The 16320-nt window shown below is 42.0% G+C and overlaps 1 protein-coding gene across 1 annotated transcript in view; it reads right to left on the bottom strand.

Moving 5' to 3' along the window:
- Nucleotides 1-14293: 14293 nt before the first annotated feature.
- Nucleotides 14294-16320, bottom strand: part of RNF150 (ring finger protein 150) — an 80863-nt gene continuing 78836 nt past the window's right edge. Inside the window, exon 7 of the mRNA XM_053403306.1 lies at nucleotides 14294-16080. Within this exon, the coding sequence (XP_053259281.1) occupies nucleotides 15962-16080 (119 nt within the window). The 3' untranslated portion in view covers nucleotides 14294-15961. The remainder of the gene's footprint in view (nucleotides 16081-16320) is intronic.

Genomic DNA, 16320 nt, shown 5'->3' with positions numbered 1-16320 from the left:
CTAGGCCTGAACTAAAAATCACTGCCCACAATCCGGTACCCTATTTTGGGGTGGCCAATCCAGTACCTGGTTTCAGGAACTGTGATCTCACTCTGAAATACTTTTGGGGGGCTGGTATGAGGAAGATTGCTTACCCAAAAGAATCCATATTACCATAATTACTGGAGAAACACTGCAAACATAACTCCGCTTAGCAAGGAAGCTGTATGTTTTGCTTATACTGGAGGCAGACCTGCAACTGCCCATTGCTGCTTTGCCCCAGAATCCAAGCTGTAACCTGATACCTGCAGCTCCTAACTGCAAAGACTAATTGAATCAGTCCACAATCTCCCTGTTGACATGTAAAATGCTACCCTGACTGTTGCTATCTTCAGGTGGGATTCAATCACATACCTGCAAATTCAGGTTGTGCAATTAAAGTTGATTTGGAGCTCTTGCTCAACACCCCACTCACTCCACAGACTTTTTTTTTTTGCTGTAAGGAAAGTGACAGAAAAATCCACCGGAAAAGTGGGATAACAATTGGTTGATGCATTGTCTTCTTACACCCCCACAGACAAATCAGAATGATTCAAAGGGAAAAGGCCTGCCACTGCCGTATTAAGCCCACACCCCTCCCAGCAGGACAAAGCAATCTGTGCCTTCAGTACACCCATAGGCCTTTCATGACCCCTGCTCCTGCACAAACCACAGAGAAAGGTGTGCATATACCAGCTAAGACTGGTGTAGAGGGGCTTCTTCTAAGACCTCCTGGACAGTAGTGTTGCTAGGGGGGCAGAGTACCCTGGGTGGCACTTACCTTGGGGTAGCCTGCCAGAGCCCAAGGTGATGTACTGAGAGGGACATAGTTCCGGCAGCGTCCCCTGCCCCAGCTCGCCGCGCCCCCAGCCTCCCCAGCCGCTTGCTCTGCCACTGCTCCTGGAGAGATTTGGAATGTGACAGGGAAATGCATTGAGAACTGTGAGATAAAGGAAAGATTAATGAGGAAGCATGTAAACGCCCTGCAAGCAAATCAGGATGAATGCTCATTGTCATATAAACCGCCCTGTAAGCAAATGAGAAAAGATGCTCCATCATGACCGACCAGTGGCAAGGGCAGCAGTTCCCATTCCATTCCAAGCATGTCCAGAAGCCGCTATTTTGCCACCAGGAATACAATGAGATGATAAAGATGGGATAAACTTCAGAGAGGGATTTGGTTTGATTCACAATTAATGGATCTTTTCTCAGCAAGGCAAGCGCCAGAGCTCAGTGGTAGAGCATCTCTTTTGCATACAGTAGGTCCCGGGTTCGTTCCATGACATCTCTAGGTAGGGCTGTGAAAGACCCTTGCCCCAAATCCTGGAGAGCGACTGCTGAGTACAGTGGTACCTCGGGTTACATACACTTCAGGTTACAGACGCTTCAGGTTACAGACTCCGCTAACCCAGAAATAGTGCTTCAGGTTAAGAACTTTGCTTCAGGATGAGAACAGAAATTGTGCTCCGGCGGCGCGGTGGCAGTGGGAGGCCCCATTAGCTAAAGTGGTGCTTCAGGTTAAGAACAGTTTCAGGTTAAGAACGGACCTCCAGAACGAATTAAATTCTTAACCCGAGGTACCACTGTAATTGAAAGACAGTACTGAACGCGGGTGGCGCTGTGGGTTAAACCATAGAGCCTAGGACTTGCCAATCAGAAGGTCAGCGGTTCGAATCCCCGCAATGGGGTGAGCTCCCGTTGCTCGGTCCCTGCTCCTGCCAACCTAGCAGTTCGAAAGCACGTCAAAGTGCAAGTAGATAAATAGGTACCGCTCCTGCAGGAAGGTAAATGGCGTTTCTGTGTGCTGCTCTGGTTCGCCAGAAGTGGCTTAGTCATGCTGGCCACATGACCCGGAAGCTGTACGCCGGCTCCCTCGGCCAATAAAGCAAGATGAGCACCACAACCCCAGAGTCGGCCACGACTGGACCTAATGGTCAGGGGTCCCTTTGCCTTTACCTTTACTGAACTTGAGAAGCACCTCAAAACATAGAGACACTTACCTGAGAGTAAACCTGCACAGTATTATGATGCATGAGAAGCAATTGTTTATACAGCACCTATGATAAAGTTAATAATAATAATTAATAGTAGCCTGCCCATCTGACTGAGTTGCCCCAGCCACTGTTTTGAGATGCAAAGAATAAAACAGATTTGATAAATGATTTGCATCAGCCACTAGATGGCACTAGCAAACCTGAATAAATTCAAGTGATACAATGCCGAATTGTGACTTCTTGTGAGATAAGTAACAGCAACTTGTTCCAGGTCATCCAGTGGGCTTCTGGGCCAGTTGGAGATTTGAATTAGGGTCTCCCTGGGCTAGCACTACACCATACTTGGTTTGTACAGCCAATTGACCTTGGGCACAGTGCAACATAGGCCCAAGTGAAAAGTGGCTGGTCACTAACCTTGGTAATAAGACTCATTAGCTGCTAACCATAGGTGTATTTTTCAGGCAATGTCTTACTCATGATGCTGATCAACTATAGTAAAGGTAAAGGTACCCCTGACCGTAGTGGATAAAGAGACCTGGTCTGAACCTGGATAATACACCCTCATTAGAGAAGATGTAATTTGTGTGGCTGGTTAGGTATGCACTAAGTATTCAACTAAGTTTTACTTGGAGTAGTTGCATTTAAATTAATGAACCTAATTAGATGTTGGAATATTTTATTTTATTTTTTTGAAAGATTGTAATGGAAAATTAGGCTAGATTATGTTGTGTAATTTAGGTTAGTATTTGTTGTGTATTTGTTGTTTATTGTTTATGAAGGAAAATGTATTAAAAAATTTTTAAAAATTAATGAACCTAATTTAGTCATGTCCATTAATGTCAGTGGGTCTACTCTGAGTAAATCTTAGTTGAATAGCACTCTATGCTTCTACGGAGCAAATTTATTCTGTGCTTGAGGCAAGCTCCTTCTACAAAACAAGCATCTAATCCTGGCTTTAATCAGCTAATTAATTGAATCTGTTTTGGTGGAAAGGGAAATGTTTAGGATATTGCCTGAAGAATTTAAACTGGATGCTTTGTAACTCAGAATGATGATGGTGGGGATAGATTGGAAAGGCAATAGAATTTGGTTTACCATACTGTATTTTCTTCTAGTTCTGCGTGTTTCTTGCTCATCTTTCTTAATAATGATGGAAAAGGCTCTCAGTGGAATATAAATCATTGTGTCTCTGTGTTCACTAAAGCAATTTTGAATCTCTACCATAAGCTTTGTTCCCCTGGGCCATACTTCATGCCGCAGTGATCACGCTTGACTGAGATTAACTTCTTCTTTGTCTATATTCCTTGTATCAATTTAAAATCCACATGAATCTGCTTTCCTTTTGAGTGTGGCTTGACTATTTAACATACATTTCAGGAAAATCCTACCATTATCTGAAAGGTATGAATGCCCCCTACTGGTGATTTTAATAATACAGCTGGATTGCAAACCTATACCCTGTCCATTGAATTCAAATGAATCCCAAATCTCAAGGCAAATTGGGGCATCTTTGAGAGACTTGGGGCTTGACTAAGGTGAAGTGGGCTCTCTACAAATCAGGCCACACAAATCAAAATGCTTTGTGGCATGTTGGCAACCAATACATGAAAAATACTATAGACAAGCATCTGCTAAAAGTAAAATAAATGTCTCTAAGTTTACACAATACCAGGAGTGGCTCGGGGGGGGGGGGGGAGGAAGAACAAACACTAGAGCCCAGTAGGGGGAGAGAGAATATTCTCTTGGGTCTGACAGGTCAAACCTCTAGTCAGACAGGACAATTTTATCTACAGAGTGAATCCTTTTTTAGTTCTTACCTTCCCAAAATAAACTTTAAGGGTGACTAGCACAAAAGCCTCTGAACAAATTTGATTGCAGTTTGCCAGGGTTGTTACTCAGGGGCACCTCTCTCATGCATACAAATATCAGACTAATTTTAGGCAAATTGCTAGGGGAGATTAAGTGATTCCTTTTATTTCCCTGTGTGGGAAAACAACTGCTGCCATCTTTCTGAAATTTGGCAGGATTCATCCTCTCAGAAGAGGTAAACTTCCCTGCAAATTTCATCAAATTCCACAGCCAAATAATAAGAAATATATTGTCAGGAGCGAGCTGGCAGTAATTCGCTGTTCAAATAGGAGTTAACTTTATTAGCAAGATGATTATCTGCACTGACCTGGTGGAGTGTCATGCCTAATGAGCCCAGCAGCTCATCCCTGGTAGATCTTGCCTCATGAATTAGTTGCAGAGACCAACAGTCCCTGCCTTCCCACAGCTGTCTAAAGTCCCCTCATTTCCAGGCCTTTCCCCAAGCAATTGTAGACTGCACCTGCATGAAGCCACCCTCTCTTCTGCTCTTTTCATGCCTCTTCTGGTTCTGGGAAGCTGGGAGGGGGAATCTTGTTGCAGCAGGAGGGGGAGAAACCTGTGACTCTCCACCAGCCTGACTCCTCTCTGCTTCTTGGCCTGTCTCCTCCCACCCTCTGATTCTGGGGTAGATACCTGCTCTTTACTGATGATAGCCTGCATAGCATTAAAGGGGCCAATTTAAACTTGAAACCTGCATGTATGTTGTGTAGATAAGTATTTCTGTTGACCAAAGGATAATATATTTTAGGGAAATGAAGTATTTAAATTTTATGGAATTCAAATTGCAATACAATAAAGTACAATATAAGAAATAAAAGGAACAATAAAAGCACAATTAAGAATCGATATTAATATGTAATGCAGGCACACTGTGGACCACTTGAATGAAGTTCATGGGCCACTGATGGTCTGTGGACCACAGTTTGGGAACGCAAAATCTAGATGCAGCATTGTGAAAAAGAGTGTAACTTTTAGATGTTCATTCAGAGACAAAGTCCAGGAGAAATTCCTATTCAGGCATCACAGTGTTTTGTGTATTTGACTTGCTTGGCTGCTTTTGCATTTAGAACCATCTGGTTTCATGCATTTTTAACTAGAATGGTGTTTGCTTCACCATATTCCACCAGGCCTTGGTGCTGGGCTGTTTTCATCTATTGAGCTGTTGGAGGGCATATCAGTTGCTTACAAAAAAAAACCTGTGTGCTAGGTTCTGTTTCATTTGCTATTGTTGGTTTAGGATTAAAAAACCTAACTGAGCAAAGTGCACCAGACTATGCTTACGTTAAAGTCTATGCATATTTACAGAGAGACTGTTCAAGTGTGTTTTAAGGATGGGGCAGCCAGTTGGAAAAAATTTCAATGCTGCTTCTGTTCCTTGGATAGTTGCTAGATGAGGACATTTCAACAGATGCAGCTTGCAATGCAAACTACACCTGCTGAAAATCCCTATTCTACGCACCTATTAAAGGTATAGGAGAAGCCCTGCCTTCTTTTTTCACCTGACCAACCCTTTTACTTAGGGTTGCAGCTGTTCAAATGTCTCTCTGTTTACACGGCTCTGCATATGGAAAGTGCAGACATGAAGAGCAAAACTCTGCTTACATATCATTTTACACAATTGCAATAAGCTATATTGTTCCTGGAGCTGAGTTTCCCAGCCAATGGGGGAGCTCTCACTCTTGGTTTCTCAAACCCAGATAGCACTGCCAATGTGCTTTCACCATCTGAACAGTTTTAAAAATACAGCTAGCATGAATCAGTGAGTGGGAGAACTTCTTTAAGTCCTGAACCAGAATCTCTCTCCGCAGTCAGCAGCAGATATTTCAATAGGTTAGTGTCAGGCTCTTTACATAAAAATGAGACACTCATATTGACATGTACAGAGCTGAGCTTCAATAAAATTAAAGTAAGGATTGTATCATTTCCCCACATTGAGTCTTTATCCCCAAACTGCCAAAGCTTTCCGGTAGAAGCCGAGCAGGGGTAGTTTATTTCTCAAAAAGCTGTTCCTTCATTCTGGACTTGGCAGTTCCTCCTTTGTATTTATTTATAGATAGTAATGCCATTCTTTCTCGCCCCCTCCCAATGCTGCCCCCCCCAGCTTCAAAATGTACTCTTCAGATATTTGAGACCATTCCCTCCCTTAAGATCTATAATATCAATGACAGCTGTGTTGTGTGTGTAGATCACATAGCAACTTGGTCCAGCTGCCTGCCAGAAACGCTGGTGCTGGCTTCTCCCATGACCGTATTTTAAATGTATGTGAAGAACAAAAGGCAATGAGAAGAGAGGAAAGGGAAGCTGAAGGAACAACTGCAAGAACAGGGCATGGCTTATAATACTCAAGTGACTTATTTCTTTTGAAAAAGCCAGACAACTCTAGGGCTTATTTCCGTGGCGACTTGCTTCCATTCTTGGAACCAAAATGCTAAGGAGGGGAAGCCTCTTGTATCACCAAGTGGCTGACATGTTTTTAGGGCTATTGGGAGACATCCCAGCATCACTGGCAGAAACATCTGGAAATGTGTGCGTTTCCTGTTTCTGATTCAGTGTGCTTCCCAGTCACATAAAGAATAACTGTAGCGGAATTGCCTTTAACATCAGGCTGTGGCCGGTCACAAGACTTAGCTTGGTCCTGACTGACTAAGAGTGAGGAACCTTTTTCCTATTGAGGCCCCCATTAACTCCAGGAGACCAAGTTTGTTCTACGTAGTCTACCCAGTTTTCTACCTTTCACATGACGCAGAAGAGGATGTCATCCGCAGATGTTGTGGGCCCACCCTGGAGATCAAGAGTGAGCCCACAACATCTAGAGCACGGCCTGTTCCCACCACTGTTCTAAGGAAAGGCAAACATTCATCTTGTGGCATTTTCACTTTTTGCGGACTTAAGAACATAACAAGGACCTGCTGGATCAGGCCAATGGCCCTTCTAGTCGCGCGTCCTGTTCTCACAATGGCCAACCTGTGGGGAAATTTCATGGCACAGAAGTGACTGTCCATTTGCATTGTCCCGGGGGGGGGGGGGGGCAGATTAAGTTGCTGAGCTCTAATACAATAACAAACGTAGAAAATGTAATTGTTTAATCCCCTTTCCTTGCTACCACATTAATGCCTCTTCTGGCAGATTCATATATACTCTTAATTTGAGACAGAGGAACACCAAATGTTCCTGCACATCAGTGAATGAAAGCACCAATGCTTGAAAATTCAACTAAAAGGCTTGCGGCTGAATCATGTCAGGTTGGAACCCATCTTTCCCTGTGAATAATATCTATATTTTCTATGCGGGGGAAAAATAATTTTGTACATGTATTTCTAAAAAAAAGGCTGAAATCTTGCAATCTGTGTTAAATAAAAGAGACTGAGGAGTAATAAGCACCAAATGGCACTGCTTGTAGCTACGGAGCCAAAGAATTTCAAGATTCCAGTAATGGGAATGCAGGGTATGCAAGAAATTGTGCTCATTTTGCAATGCTATTTGTATTGTTAAAGATTACAGTGGCATTCATTTAATTTTCTTTCTTTCTATAATGCTACCACGAGGGATATTGACAATGGAACAGATAACTTTGGGGGCTGCCTTTCTCCAGGGCATTTCTAAGAGGCCAGCTAGGGTTGCGTTGAAACCCACCCTCCAATTCCTATTTTTTCTTTACCTGTGAAAGAGGCTTCTGTTTTTCTGCCTTACATGAGACACTTGAAAATTTCTTTATGAATTTGATGGGTGTGCAATTTGGATACTGATGCACTTGTGTGTGATAGGCATGTGTGTGTGTTTTCTTCCTATCAAACATTTCTCCAGTGCTCTCTTCAGCCTTCCCACCTGCTTGTTCTTTCTGATCTGAAAAAGGCCAGAGGGTGAAGTTTACATCATTATGTCTTCCCCTGGATTTTAATTGATTAATTCAATCAATATTTTTTTAAAAACAAACCTGCCCCAATTTCTTAAAAAGCAAAAGTACTTTACACAGTCCTCCTCTGCTGCACTTAGTTGAAAGCCTAGCTAAGGAGACCAAGGGCTTTTCAGGAAGTGTGGGCAGCTAGGAAGGCTGAAGTGTGCAATCAGAGATGCCATTTTTAAAATGAAAGAACATTCTACAAACAACACCTTGGCAACCTTGAGAGTAATTTTAGCACAACAAAAACATTGCAGCCCATGCAACAGACTTTTGCTGAAATTGTCTCACTTCTTTGACAGATACAATTTCTTTTCTCATTGAGAACGGTTATTTAAAATGAAGAAGAAGAAGAGTTTGGATTTGATATCCCGCTTTATCACTACCCTAAGGAGTCTCAAAGCGGCTAACATTCTCCTTTCCTTTCCCTTCCTCCCCCACAACAAACACTCTGTGAGGTGAGTGGGGCTGAGAGACTTCAGAGAAGTGTGACTAGCCCAAGGTCACCCAGCAGCTGCATGTGGAGGAGCGGGGAATCGAACCTGGTTCACCAGATTACGAGTCCACTGCTCTTAACCATTACACCACACAGAAATTTTCAGCACAGCACTGGGGGAAATTGTGACGGCAGCCACCACTCTTTTTTGGCCAGAATGCTCTAGAATTCCACAACTCCCATTACTGTCTGGGATGAAAGTGGCAACAAAACTTGGCTCCTGCTGCACCAGATATGATTGTACCACTCCATCCAAATAGGTAATAGGAAGCAGGAAAAATATGAAAGCTGAGCTGAACGGGCCTCGTTCAGTTCAATTTTTCATTTATTGAGAAATGAACTCCCACCTCATATGGACACTTTTGAGACTGCATTTGCACCAGCAGCTGCAGTGAGCATTTGTGAGGTGGGTGCCTTCAGATTATTTTGTTTCTCTTCAGAATTCAACCTGAGATCATTTGGAAAAGAAGCCTTTGTGCACTTGCCTAATACGTTTGTTAGGAAAAATGTAGGACACAAATCAGATAGTTTTTTATTAAAAAAGAAAGCTTGCAATAAAATTCCTCCGATTTCACAATCCTTTAACTTTTACAGTTGCAATATTTTACTAATACAGAATAACACAGTCTCACATATTTACACTATAGTCCTCTATATAACAAAAATAGCCATGTTGTACTACTGAATAATGTTTCTCCAATATCAACCTTAACATCTCCATATTTTCTCCCACAGCTGAGTCACTGTCTAAGCTGTAAAGGACAGTGAGGACACAATTAACCAAAGTAATGGTTTTTTTTAAAAAAATAAAAAAAAATCAATATTTGTGCCACGATTTCAGGCAAATCCCTTTATATATGATAGTTGTCAGACTCCCACATTTTCCAAATGATATAAAGTGCATTGGAAGGGAGGGTGGGATATATAAGGATGCATAATAAAGTAACAGCAACTTCACTAGCAGTTGAAATACATTTGCAATACTGTACAGAATGTGTCGTAAAATGAATCCTTCACAGAACTATTTCAGCGCCACATAGGCAGACAATTCACAGCTGCCAAAATATGTTAAGATAAAAAAAATGCCTATGCAAATGTCATTGGGTAATCTTGATGATTTCTGCCACACACATACCCCTCCTTTATAAGCCGCTACAAGGTGAAATTTAGAAGGTGATGAATTGTTTCCACTGTCAAAGCAGGGATGTTTTGTTATGTATGTGAACATTATAGTGCTTAATGAACACTGTGAATGTTAATTGAATTGAACATCCAATTGAACTGAGCATCCAATTGGTTATATTACTTATTTTAAAGGAACAAAATCATTTATTGAAATAATAATGAAAAAAGAAATAAACAGCTTGGCAAATGGAGGAAATGGCCTTGTGATAACACAGGGAGCCAGCCAATCAGTGCTGTACACAGCCAACTTCTGCTATAAACAGCAGAGTAGCTTGCATGTGTGAACACAACTGCTTTTCACAGCAGGCTGATTGTTCAAACTATTTTTGTCTGACACTTTCTAAATTCAGGGGGGAAATAGCAGGAGAATGAACTGTTTTTAGAGTGTTCTGCTGTAAAACACTGTTTTGGTAACCAGAAATAATTTCAACATAACTGCATAAAAGGAGTATTTTTATTCATTTATCTACCTTTAAAAAAATTATTGGCATTTGCTGGTATGGTGTGCATTCTGCTACATGACATGGCAGGAGAGAACTTTGGAGCAATTACTGTAAAACAAATACTTTTAGCGTTATGGATGAACGTTATACCAAATGGACGTCTTGTTTTAGTTTATAAACTACTTTAAATAAAAATAAATATTTTCAGGAAATGGATGGAATGTATATTTTGACAAGTACAAAATCATTTTAAAATGCTCACGAGGTACAAGGAACATCTTGCTATAAAAATAACAGCCCTTCCCACCCCAACCCCTAGTTTACATTCCATTCTATTTATAAAATGGTATATAGCCTCAGGTTGCTTAACATGAAAACAGGAAGAAAAGGTGATACTATGTACATGTTAAAAAACACTTTTGATATTTCACATCTGTAATAACCATATACATATACATTCATGGCAAAGACATGTGTATCATCTGATGCCTTTAAAAATAGGCAGTATTTTAAAATTAGCAAATAAGGGGGAGGGGGTGATGACAGCATCCTCTTCCTTCTTTTGTCCTTTCTTCTTTGAATTCCTTCTTGACCAGAAAGCAAAATATTTTTGAAGACAAATGAGCATAAGATGATGCTATATTACACTTTCAGCACCTTCGATCCTTTCCCCGTCTCGTTATTGTTATAGCCAAGCGGGTACATCCTTTCACCACCCCATATCCCGGCCACCAAAGAATTAACATTTCTACCAGTGACAGATTTCCAGCTGCTGGATCTATGATAGAATTAAAAGTGGGCTTCTGGCGCCTGGAAGTCAGGCAGCAGAGGGCACTCTTCTACTTTGCTATACAATGCATTAACAAACACCATCTGGTATGCCAAGACCCTTCTAGACTAGAAATTCTCTCACGTTGTTACTGCTGCAGAACTATCAGTTGGTTTATGCAACCATTTGTCAAAACAAAGAACCTAAGTTGCTTTGTATCAACTGTTCCAATTATTATTATTTAAAAAACAACTTTACTAAAGCTCAGCCTTTCCTCAAATAACCCCTTGCTTTAATGGACTGCCTTCTGCTTACTTATAATAGGCCCACCTGTAGATGCATGCATTCTTGAGAATAAGCCCTGCAGAATGCAGCAGGTCTTTCTTTCCCAGGAGAAATGCATAGGGCTAGAGTGCACACTCATGAAATACAGCCATCAATCATATCTGCTTATGAAGGTATCCATGATGTGATTACATTTCCTGAACTGCCCGATCCTTTCGTATCTTTTAGGCTGGTTCCTCTTGTTGCCAAGAGAAGCCATCCCACAGCTGATCAAAAATAGGGCTTCTTCTCCAGCTGCCTCAGGATGGTACAGGAATAGCCCAGCCAGGCTGCCGTAGAAGCTGCCTGTTCTCAGGCCACGCCATGTGTTTCTTGGTAAAGGCACACTCTAGGTGACTGACCATGGCAGTGACACTGCTGTTAATGTCTGTGAGGTGGTTTCTATTGATGGCAGCGTAGAAATACTGCAGGAAGAAAGTTGAGGGCTTGAATTCTAACTGAACTCCTGGGCAAAACTTCAGGTTGTTCGCTGCCTTTATACTGTGCAATGCAAACACCTCTAGCCATATTCATATAGCAAGGTCTGGGAGGGAATACTGGAAGGCCAAAGTTAAAATGGTACCTATTCTTAACACTGGTGAAGATAATAGAGCTATACATTGGTAGAGAACCATGATCCTGGGCTCGGGGCATTTGATCAAATGGACAAAGATCATATGACTTTGAGGGAGATTTATCACACTCAAATCTTGATGCAGCAACAGCTGAAGGAAAAGATGGCAACTCTCCTCAATCCATGCATAAAAGCTGATTACACTGGCAGCTGAATCTGACCTCAATGCTGGGAGTGGGACAGAAGCTTCCACTGCACTTGAGAACAGCAGGTTGGCTTAGGAGGGGGAAGGGCAGGCCACGTGGAACAGGCACAACACCTTGCCACATCTCCCTGTTCCTCAGCAGCTGTCTCACTCTCTATAGCAGATCTGGGGAAACTTTGGCCCTCCAGATATTGCTGAATTACAACTCCCATCATCCTTGGTCATTGACAATGCTTGCTAGGACCGATGGGAGTTGTAGTTCTGCCAAAGGTTCCCCATACCTGCCAGACAGCAAAGAGATTCAAAGCAAATCATACTCCCCTGTTCATATGATGGCTGCTGCCTCCTCCTAGGCATTCTGAGGCTAGAGTACGTCTGGAAGGATGAGGCACCCAAGCACCTTTGAGCTTCCTCCTGGCCTTCTATTTTCAGTCCTAATCGATCCATGGCATAGTTCAGTCACTTACAAGGCTGGAATCTCTCTCTGAAATTTGACATAAATCCATTTTCCAAAAGAAACTTCTTTGGATACAAGGGTCTGAAAAAAACTCTGAAGACATTTAACTGATTTTCCAGGACTATTTTGTTTTGTTTTTGCTATTTCCATACTGGAGGTTTCCATCCTCCAGTAAATAAAGGCCTGGTTCCTGTACTATAACAAATTATCCCTGAAGGATCTCTCAAAGAAAGGGTGCAGAACACATCCTTTGCATGCAGAAGTTCTCAGGTTCAATTCCTAGGAAGACCAGGTAGCAGATAACTGAAATCACCTTTGCCTGAGACCCTGGACAGCCACTGCCAGTCAAGAATAGTCTATAATGGGCCAGACAGACAAACAATCTGACCTGCTACAAGGCAGCTTCCTAAAGCAGAAGATGCATGTCAAAAGAACCAATGTTTCCAGAATTATGGTTTGTACTCTTTCTACACTTCTACATTTTTTTGGCAGGGGGAAATGAGATGGATGAATATGTTGTTAATTGGGAGTTGGCCATTAGCCTTTTCCTCCCTGTCACTTCTACGTGGGCAACTAGGCAGAATAAGCTGAAAGGGTGGTAGTTTTGGTGAGGTGACACAACTCATGCTGTTCTGTCAACCCAGCATTAGTGGATGCACCAGTAACAGCCTCCAATACTTGAAGTGACATAAAAGTGGTGCTCAAAGCTATCAGATAGCACAGAAATTACAGAAGAGATGGGGGAGGAACAGAGGTAGGAAGATTGACCGTGACGAAGCCAGCTTTTGCCAGTGCAACTCTGGATGCATGGTAAGAGGTTATAAAAGGAGTACAACTTACAGCACAGCTAGATGGATACATACTATTTGCGATCTTGCTATATTCATGCGAGCCACATAGCAATATAGGATCAACAAGGGCTGTATAGAAAACCCACTTTAAAAGGTGGCTCCACTAGATTAGGACTGCGCTATGCTTCTTTCTAACTATGATATTCCTGACGTGCCTCAGAAATAATAAAGTGAAATTGAAGATGGATCTCCCCTCAACAGTTATGCCCAACCACACTGGAAGACAGGGAAATGTGAATTCCAGAGCAGAGATGGCAAATCTTACGGCTCCTACATTTTTAACAGTTGGGATAATTGAGTATGTTTTCACAGGTGCAGCTTTACAAAACCTGGTAGAGCTGCGATGTAAGTTACACCTGCCAAAATTCTCTCTTCTCCATAACTACTGGAGGTATGAAAAGCCTAATTTGAAAGCTTGATCCTCTCAGTCTGAAGTTGGCCTGAAACAGCAATAAACATAGGTCTCAATTTGTCCTCACACATTTATTTTGGCTCAATTTAAATGAGATTATGAAAGAATAAGTAGAAGATGGCAGCTTTTTTTTTTTTGAAGGTGCCCACCTTCCCACACATAAGCCTTCAACACGATGAGGCAAGCATGATCTTTCAAAGTGATTTAAAGCTCACTGAAAGCAATGCTCTATGTAGGGGAATTACAACAGCTCCATAGTAACACTTAGGGTTGCTTCAGATGGAACACCAAACCAAATTCATGGTGCTACATGAATAAGCCCCTTAGGCGTGTATTCCCCTCTTCTCAGGATAGACATTCAGCTCCTACCACCCATTGCAAGGTTCCCCTCAGGAAATGAAGAGGGAGGTAGCTGCTGTAGCCATTTTGCCAGGCCCTACAAAATCTAGCCACTGAGTGGGTGGGAGCATGTGGGCACAGGACCTGTTCGCAAAGTGCCAAACTATGGGCAGATGGCATTATATCTGAACAATCCTTATAGTACTACTCTATTGCAGGAATTCTAATAGATTCTGTTTCTATTGTATATTTTTTTTTATCACAGGCTACAGTGCTAAGCCTATTTACCTACCGCAATTTAAATCACTGTTCATATTGTCAGGAGTAATAGCGTACCCTTTTATGAAAGACAACAAGCTGAAAAGTCCTCCTTAACGCTTAAATATTTTGATTGAAATATACAATTGCCCTCTGTATCAATAGCAAATCCCCTGAAACTACAGCACAATGCAAAATCTCTTGAGTCCCAGCAGTTTAATGGCAACCCTTTTCAACATATGCAGTTGAAACTGACAGTTAATTCTTTTTGGAATGTTTCAGGTTTCTATTACAATTCAAAAACATGACATGGGAAGAAGAGCCTCATCATTTTCTTTAACCCACTGAGGATCTACATCCAAGTGAGTTCAGAAGCCAGGGAGCAAGAGTTGACTTCCACACCAGGAACAACAACAGAACACTTTTGTGAGAGTATCTTTTCACACATGCCAGTAAAAGTGCCTCAGTGCCTCTGAGCCTCTTTCCCACTGTTTGTGCACACTAGTGAATTGCTTCAATGCAGGTCTGAATGTGCTAGTTTTTCATTTGACTAAAGGTTATGCAGGGAATAATCTCAGCCCTCGTGTGCTTTTGCTGTCACCCATGAACACATGTCCTCTACCTGAATTGGAGGACTGGCCCTTCATCTAGCAGAATGAGCACAGAGCTGTACATCTGATGGAGTGTGTGCACATTCTTACCCCTATTGACTGAAAGGGACCTTGGAAGTAGGAAGTGTTTTCACCTATGAACAGAGGAAGCAGGAGTGAACTAGAGTGTTGGTGGTGGTAAAGGTGGTTATGCAAAAAATAGCCTCAGTCCATTTGTAACTTTCTTATTATGGCCAACATCACCTAGCTCCTTCCCCCACACTTCCAGAAATTTCTGTTCTCTTTTCCCCTTACCACAAACAGTTTCAATGAACTTCAGTGCTCTGATGGCCAGAAGGAAATCTGAGTGAAATACCTCTGAAGAAGAAGGGGAAAAAAGTGAATCTCATTACATACTAATCATAGGGAAGACCATTAAGGAATGAGAGATTTGTGATGACAGAAAATATAGCAAATAGGCTGCAAGAACAGGCTGACTTTTAATCCCATTATTATCATTTTCATCTTCATCTTCTCTCACTTGGTATCATATGTGCAAGCCATGAAACTCTGTGAATAACATTAAGTAGCAAGTCACCAACTTCAGTAAATCCAGTCACCTATCTCCTGGCTGGGAGACCTGGAAGCACAAATCTCCAAGTCCCACTAAAACCACAATGAAAAGAAGCTTCAGACCAAGACACTGCTCTGAAGCACCATTTCTTTCCAAAGCAATGTTTACCTCATTCACTAACTTGGTGACCTATAAAATTATTCAGATTTCTGGGCTGAACTTTTGAAAAAGCTCGGGGGGGGGGTGTTGAGAGGAAGAAAGACATGTCCATCCAAAACAAGCTATAAATAATCACCTTGGAGTGCTTTCTTCTGCTTAAAAAAACAACAACAACCAGGGACTGAAGAAAGGTAGAAAACACACCAGCTGTCATTTCAGTTACATTGTTACGAACCACCAAGAAGGTGAATAACTCTTCTGATCACCTTCCAGTGTCAGTGAAATGGACACACCGAGTTAATGATGAAATTGCATCCAAGCAGACACGTCTGTTGCTATTGCTTTTCATGACCATCCTAGAATGGAGCGTACTGGAGTTCACAAAACGTTCTGGACGTGTGTATGGTTACGTGTGTGTGTGTGTACATGTGTGAATGAGAATGCATGTGTACACCAGTGGTCCAAATCTGACAGAACTTAATTTTTTTCCTTCCCCTCCCCACTACTGCCCTTTAGTTTAGTGGAAGGGTCTTTTGAGCTGCTTTTTCAGGATTTCACCTCTTCGCAGTCTTGGTCAGTAGAAAGCTCTACATCAGAGAGTCCAACCTCCATTGCCATGATCAACGAAATATCTGAATCGCTACTGACGGCTGGCTCCGGCTCACCTGAAATAAGAAAATTATGTCAAAGCCAAATTCTCACATCCCCCAAATTCCAACTTAGCTCCTACAATCTGATCTTAATAAGAGAAGATGCCTTGTATTGAGCCAAGTACTGCCTATTCTAATTGGAAGAAGCTCTCGCGGTCCAAGGCACTGAGTGGCCTTTCCTCACTGGTCTTTTGAGTGGGAAATATGTGGGATCTTCTACATGCAAAGTGTAGTGTCATACCCCTGAGCTGTGGC

This window comes from Podarcis raffonei, chromosome 9 (genome assembly GCF_027172205.1).
Source record: "Podarcis raffonei isolate rPodRaf1 chromosome 9, rPodRaf1.pri, whole genome shotgun sequence".
In the NCBI taxonomy this organism is placed as follows: domain Eukaryota; kingdom Metazoa; phylum Chordata; class Lepidosauria; order Squamata; family Lacertidae; genus Podarcis; species Podarcis raffonei.
Note: the sequence above shows the minus strand (reverse complement) of the source record. Positions and strands in the feature narration are given on the sequence as shown.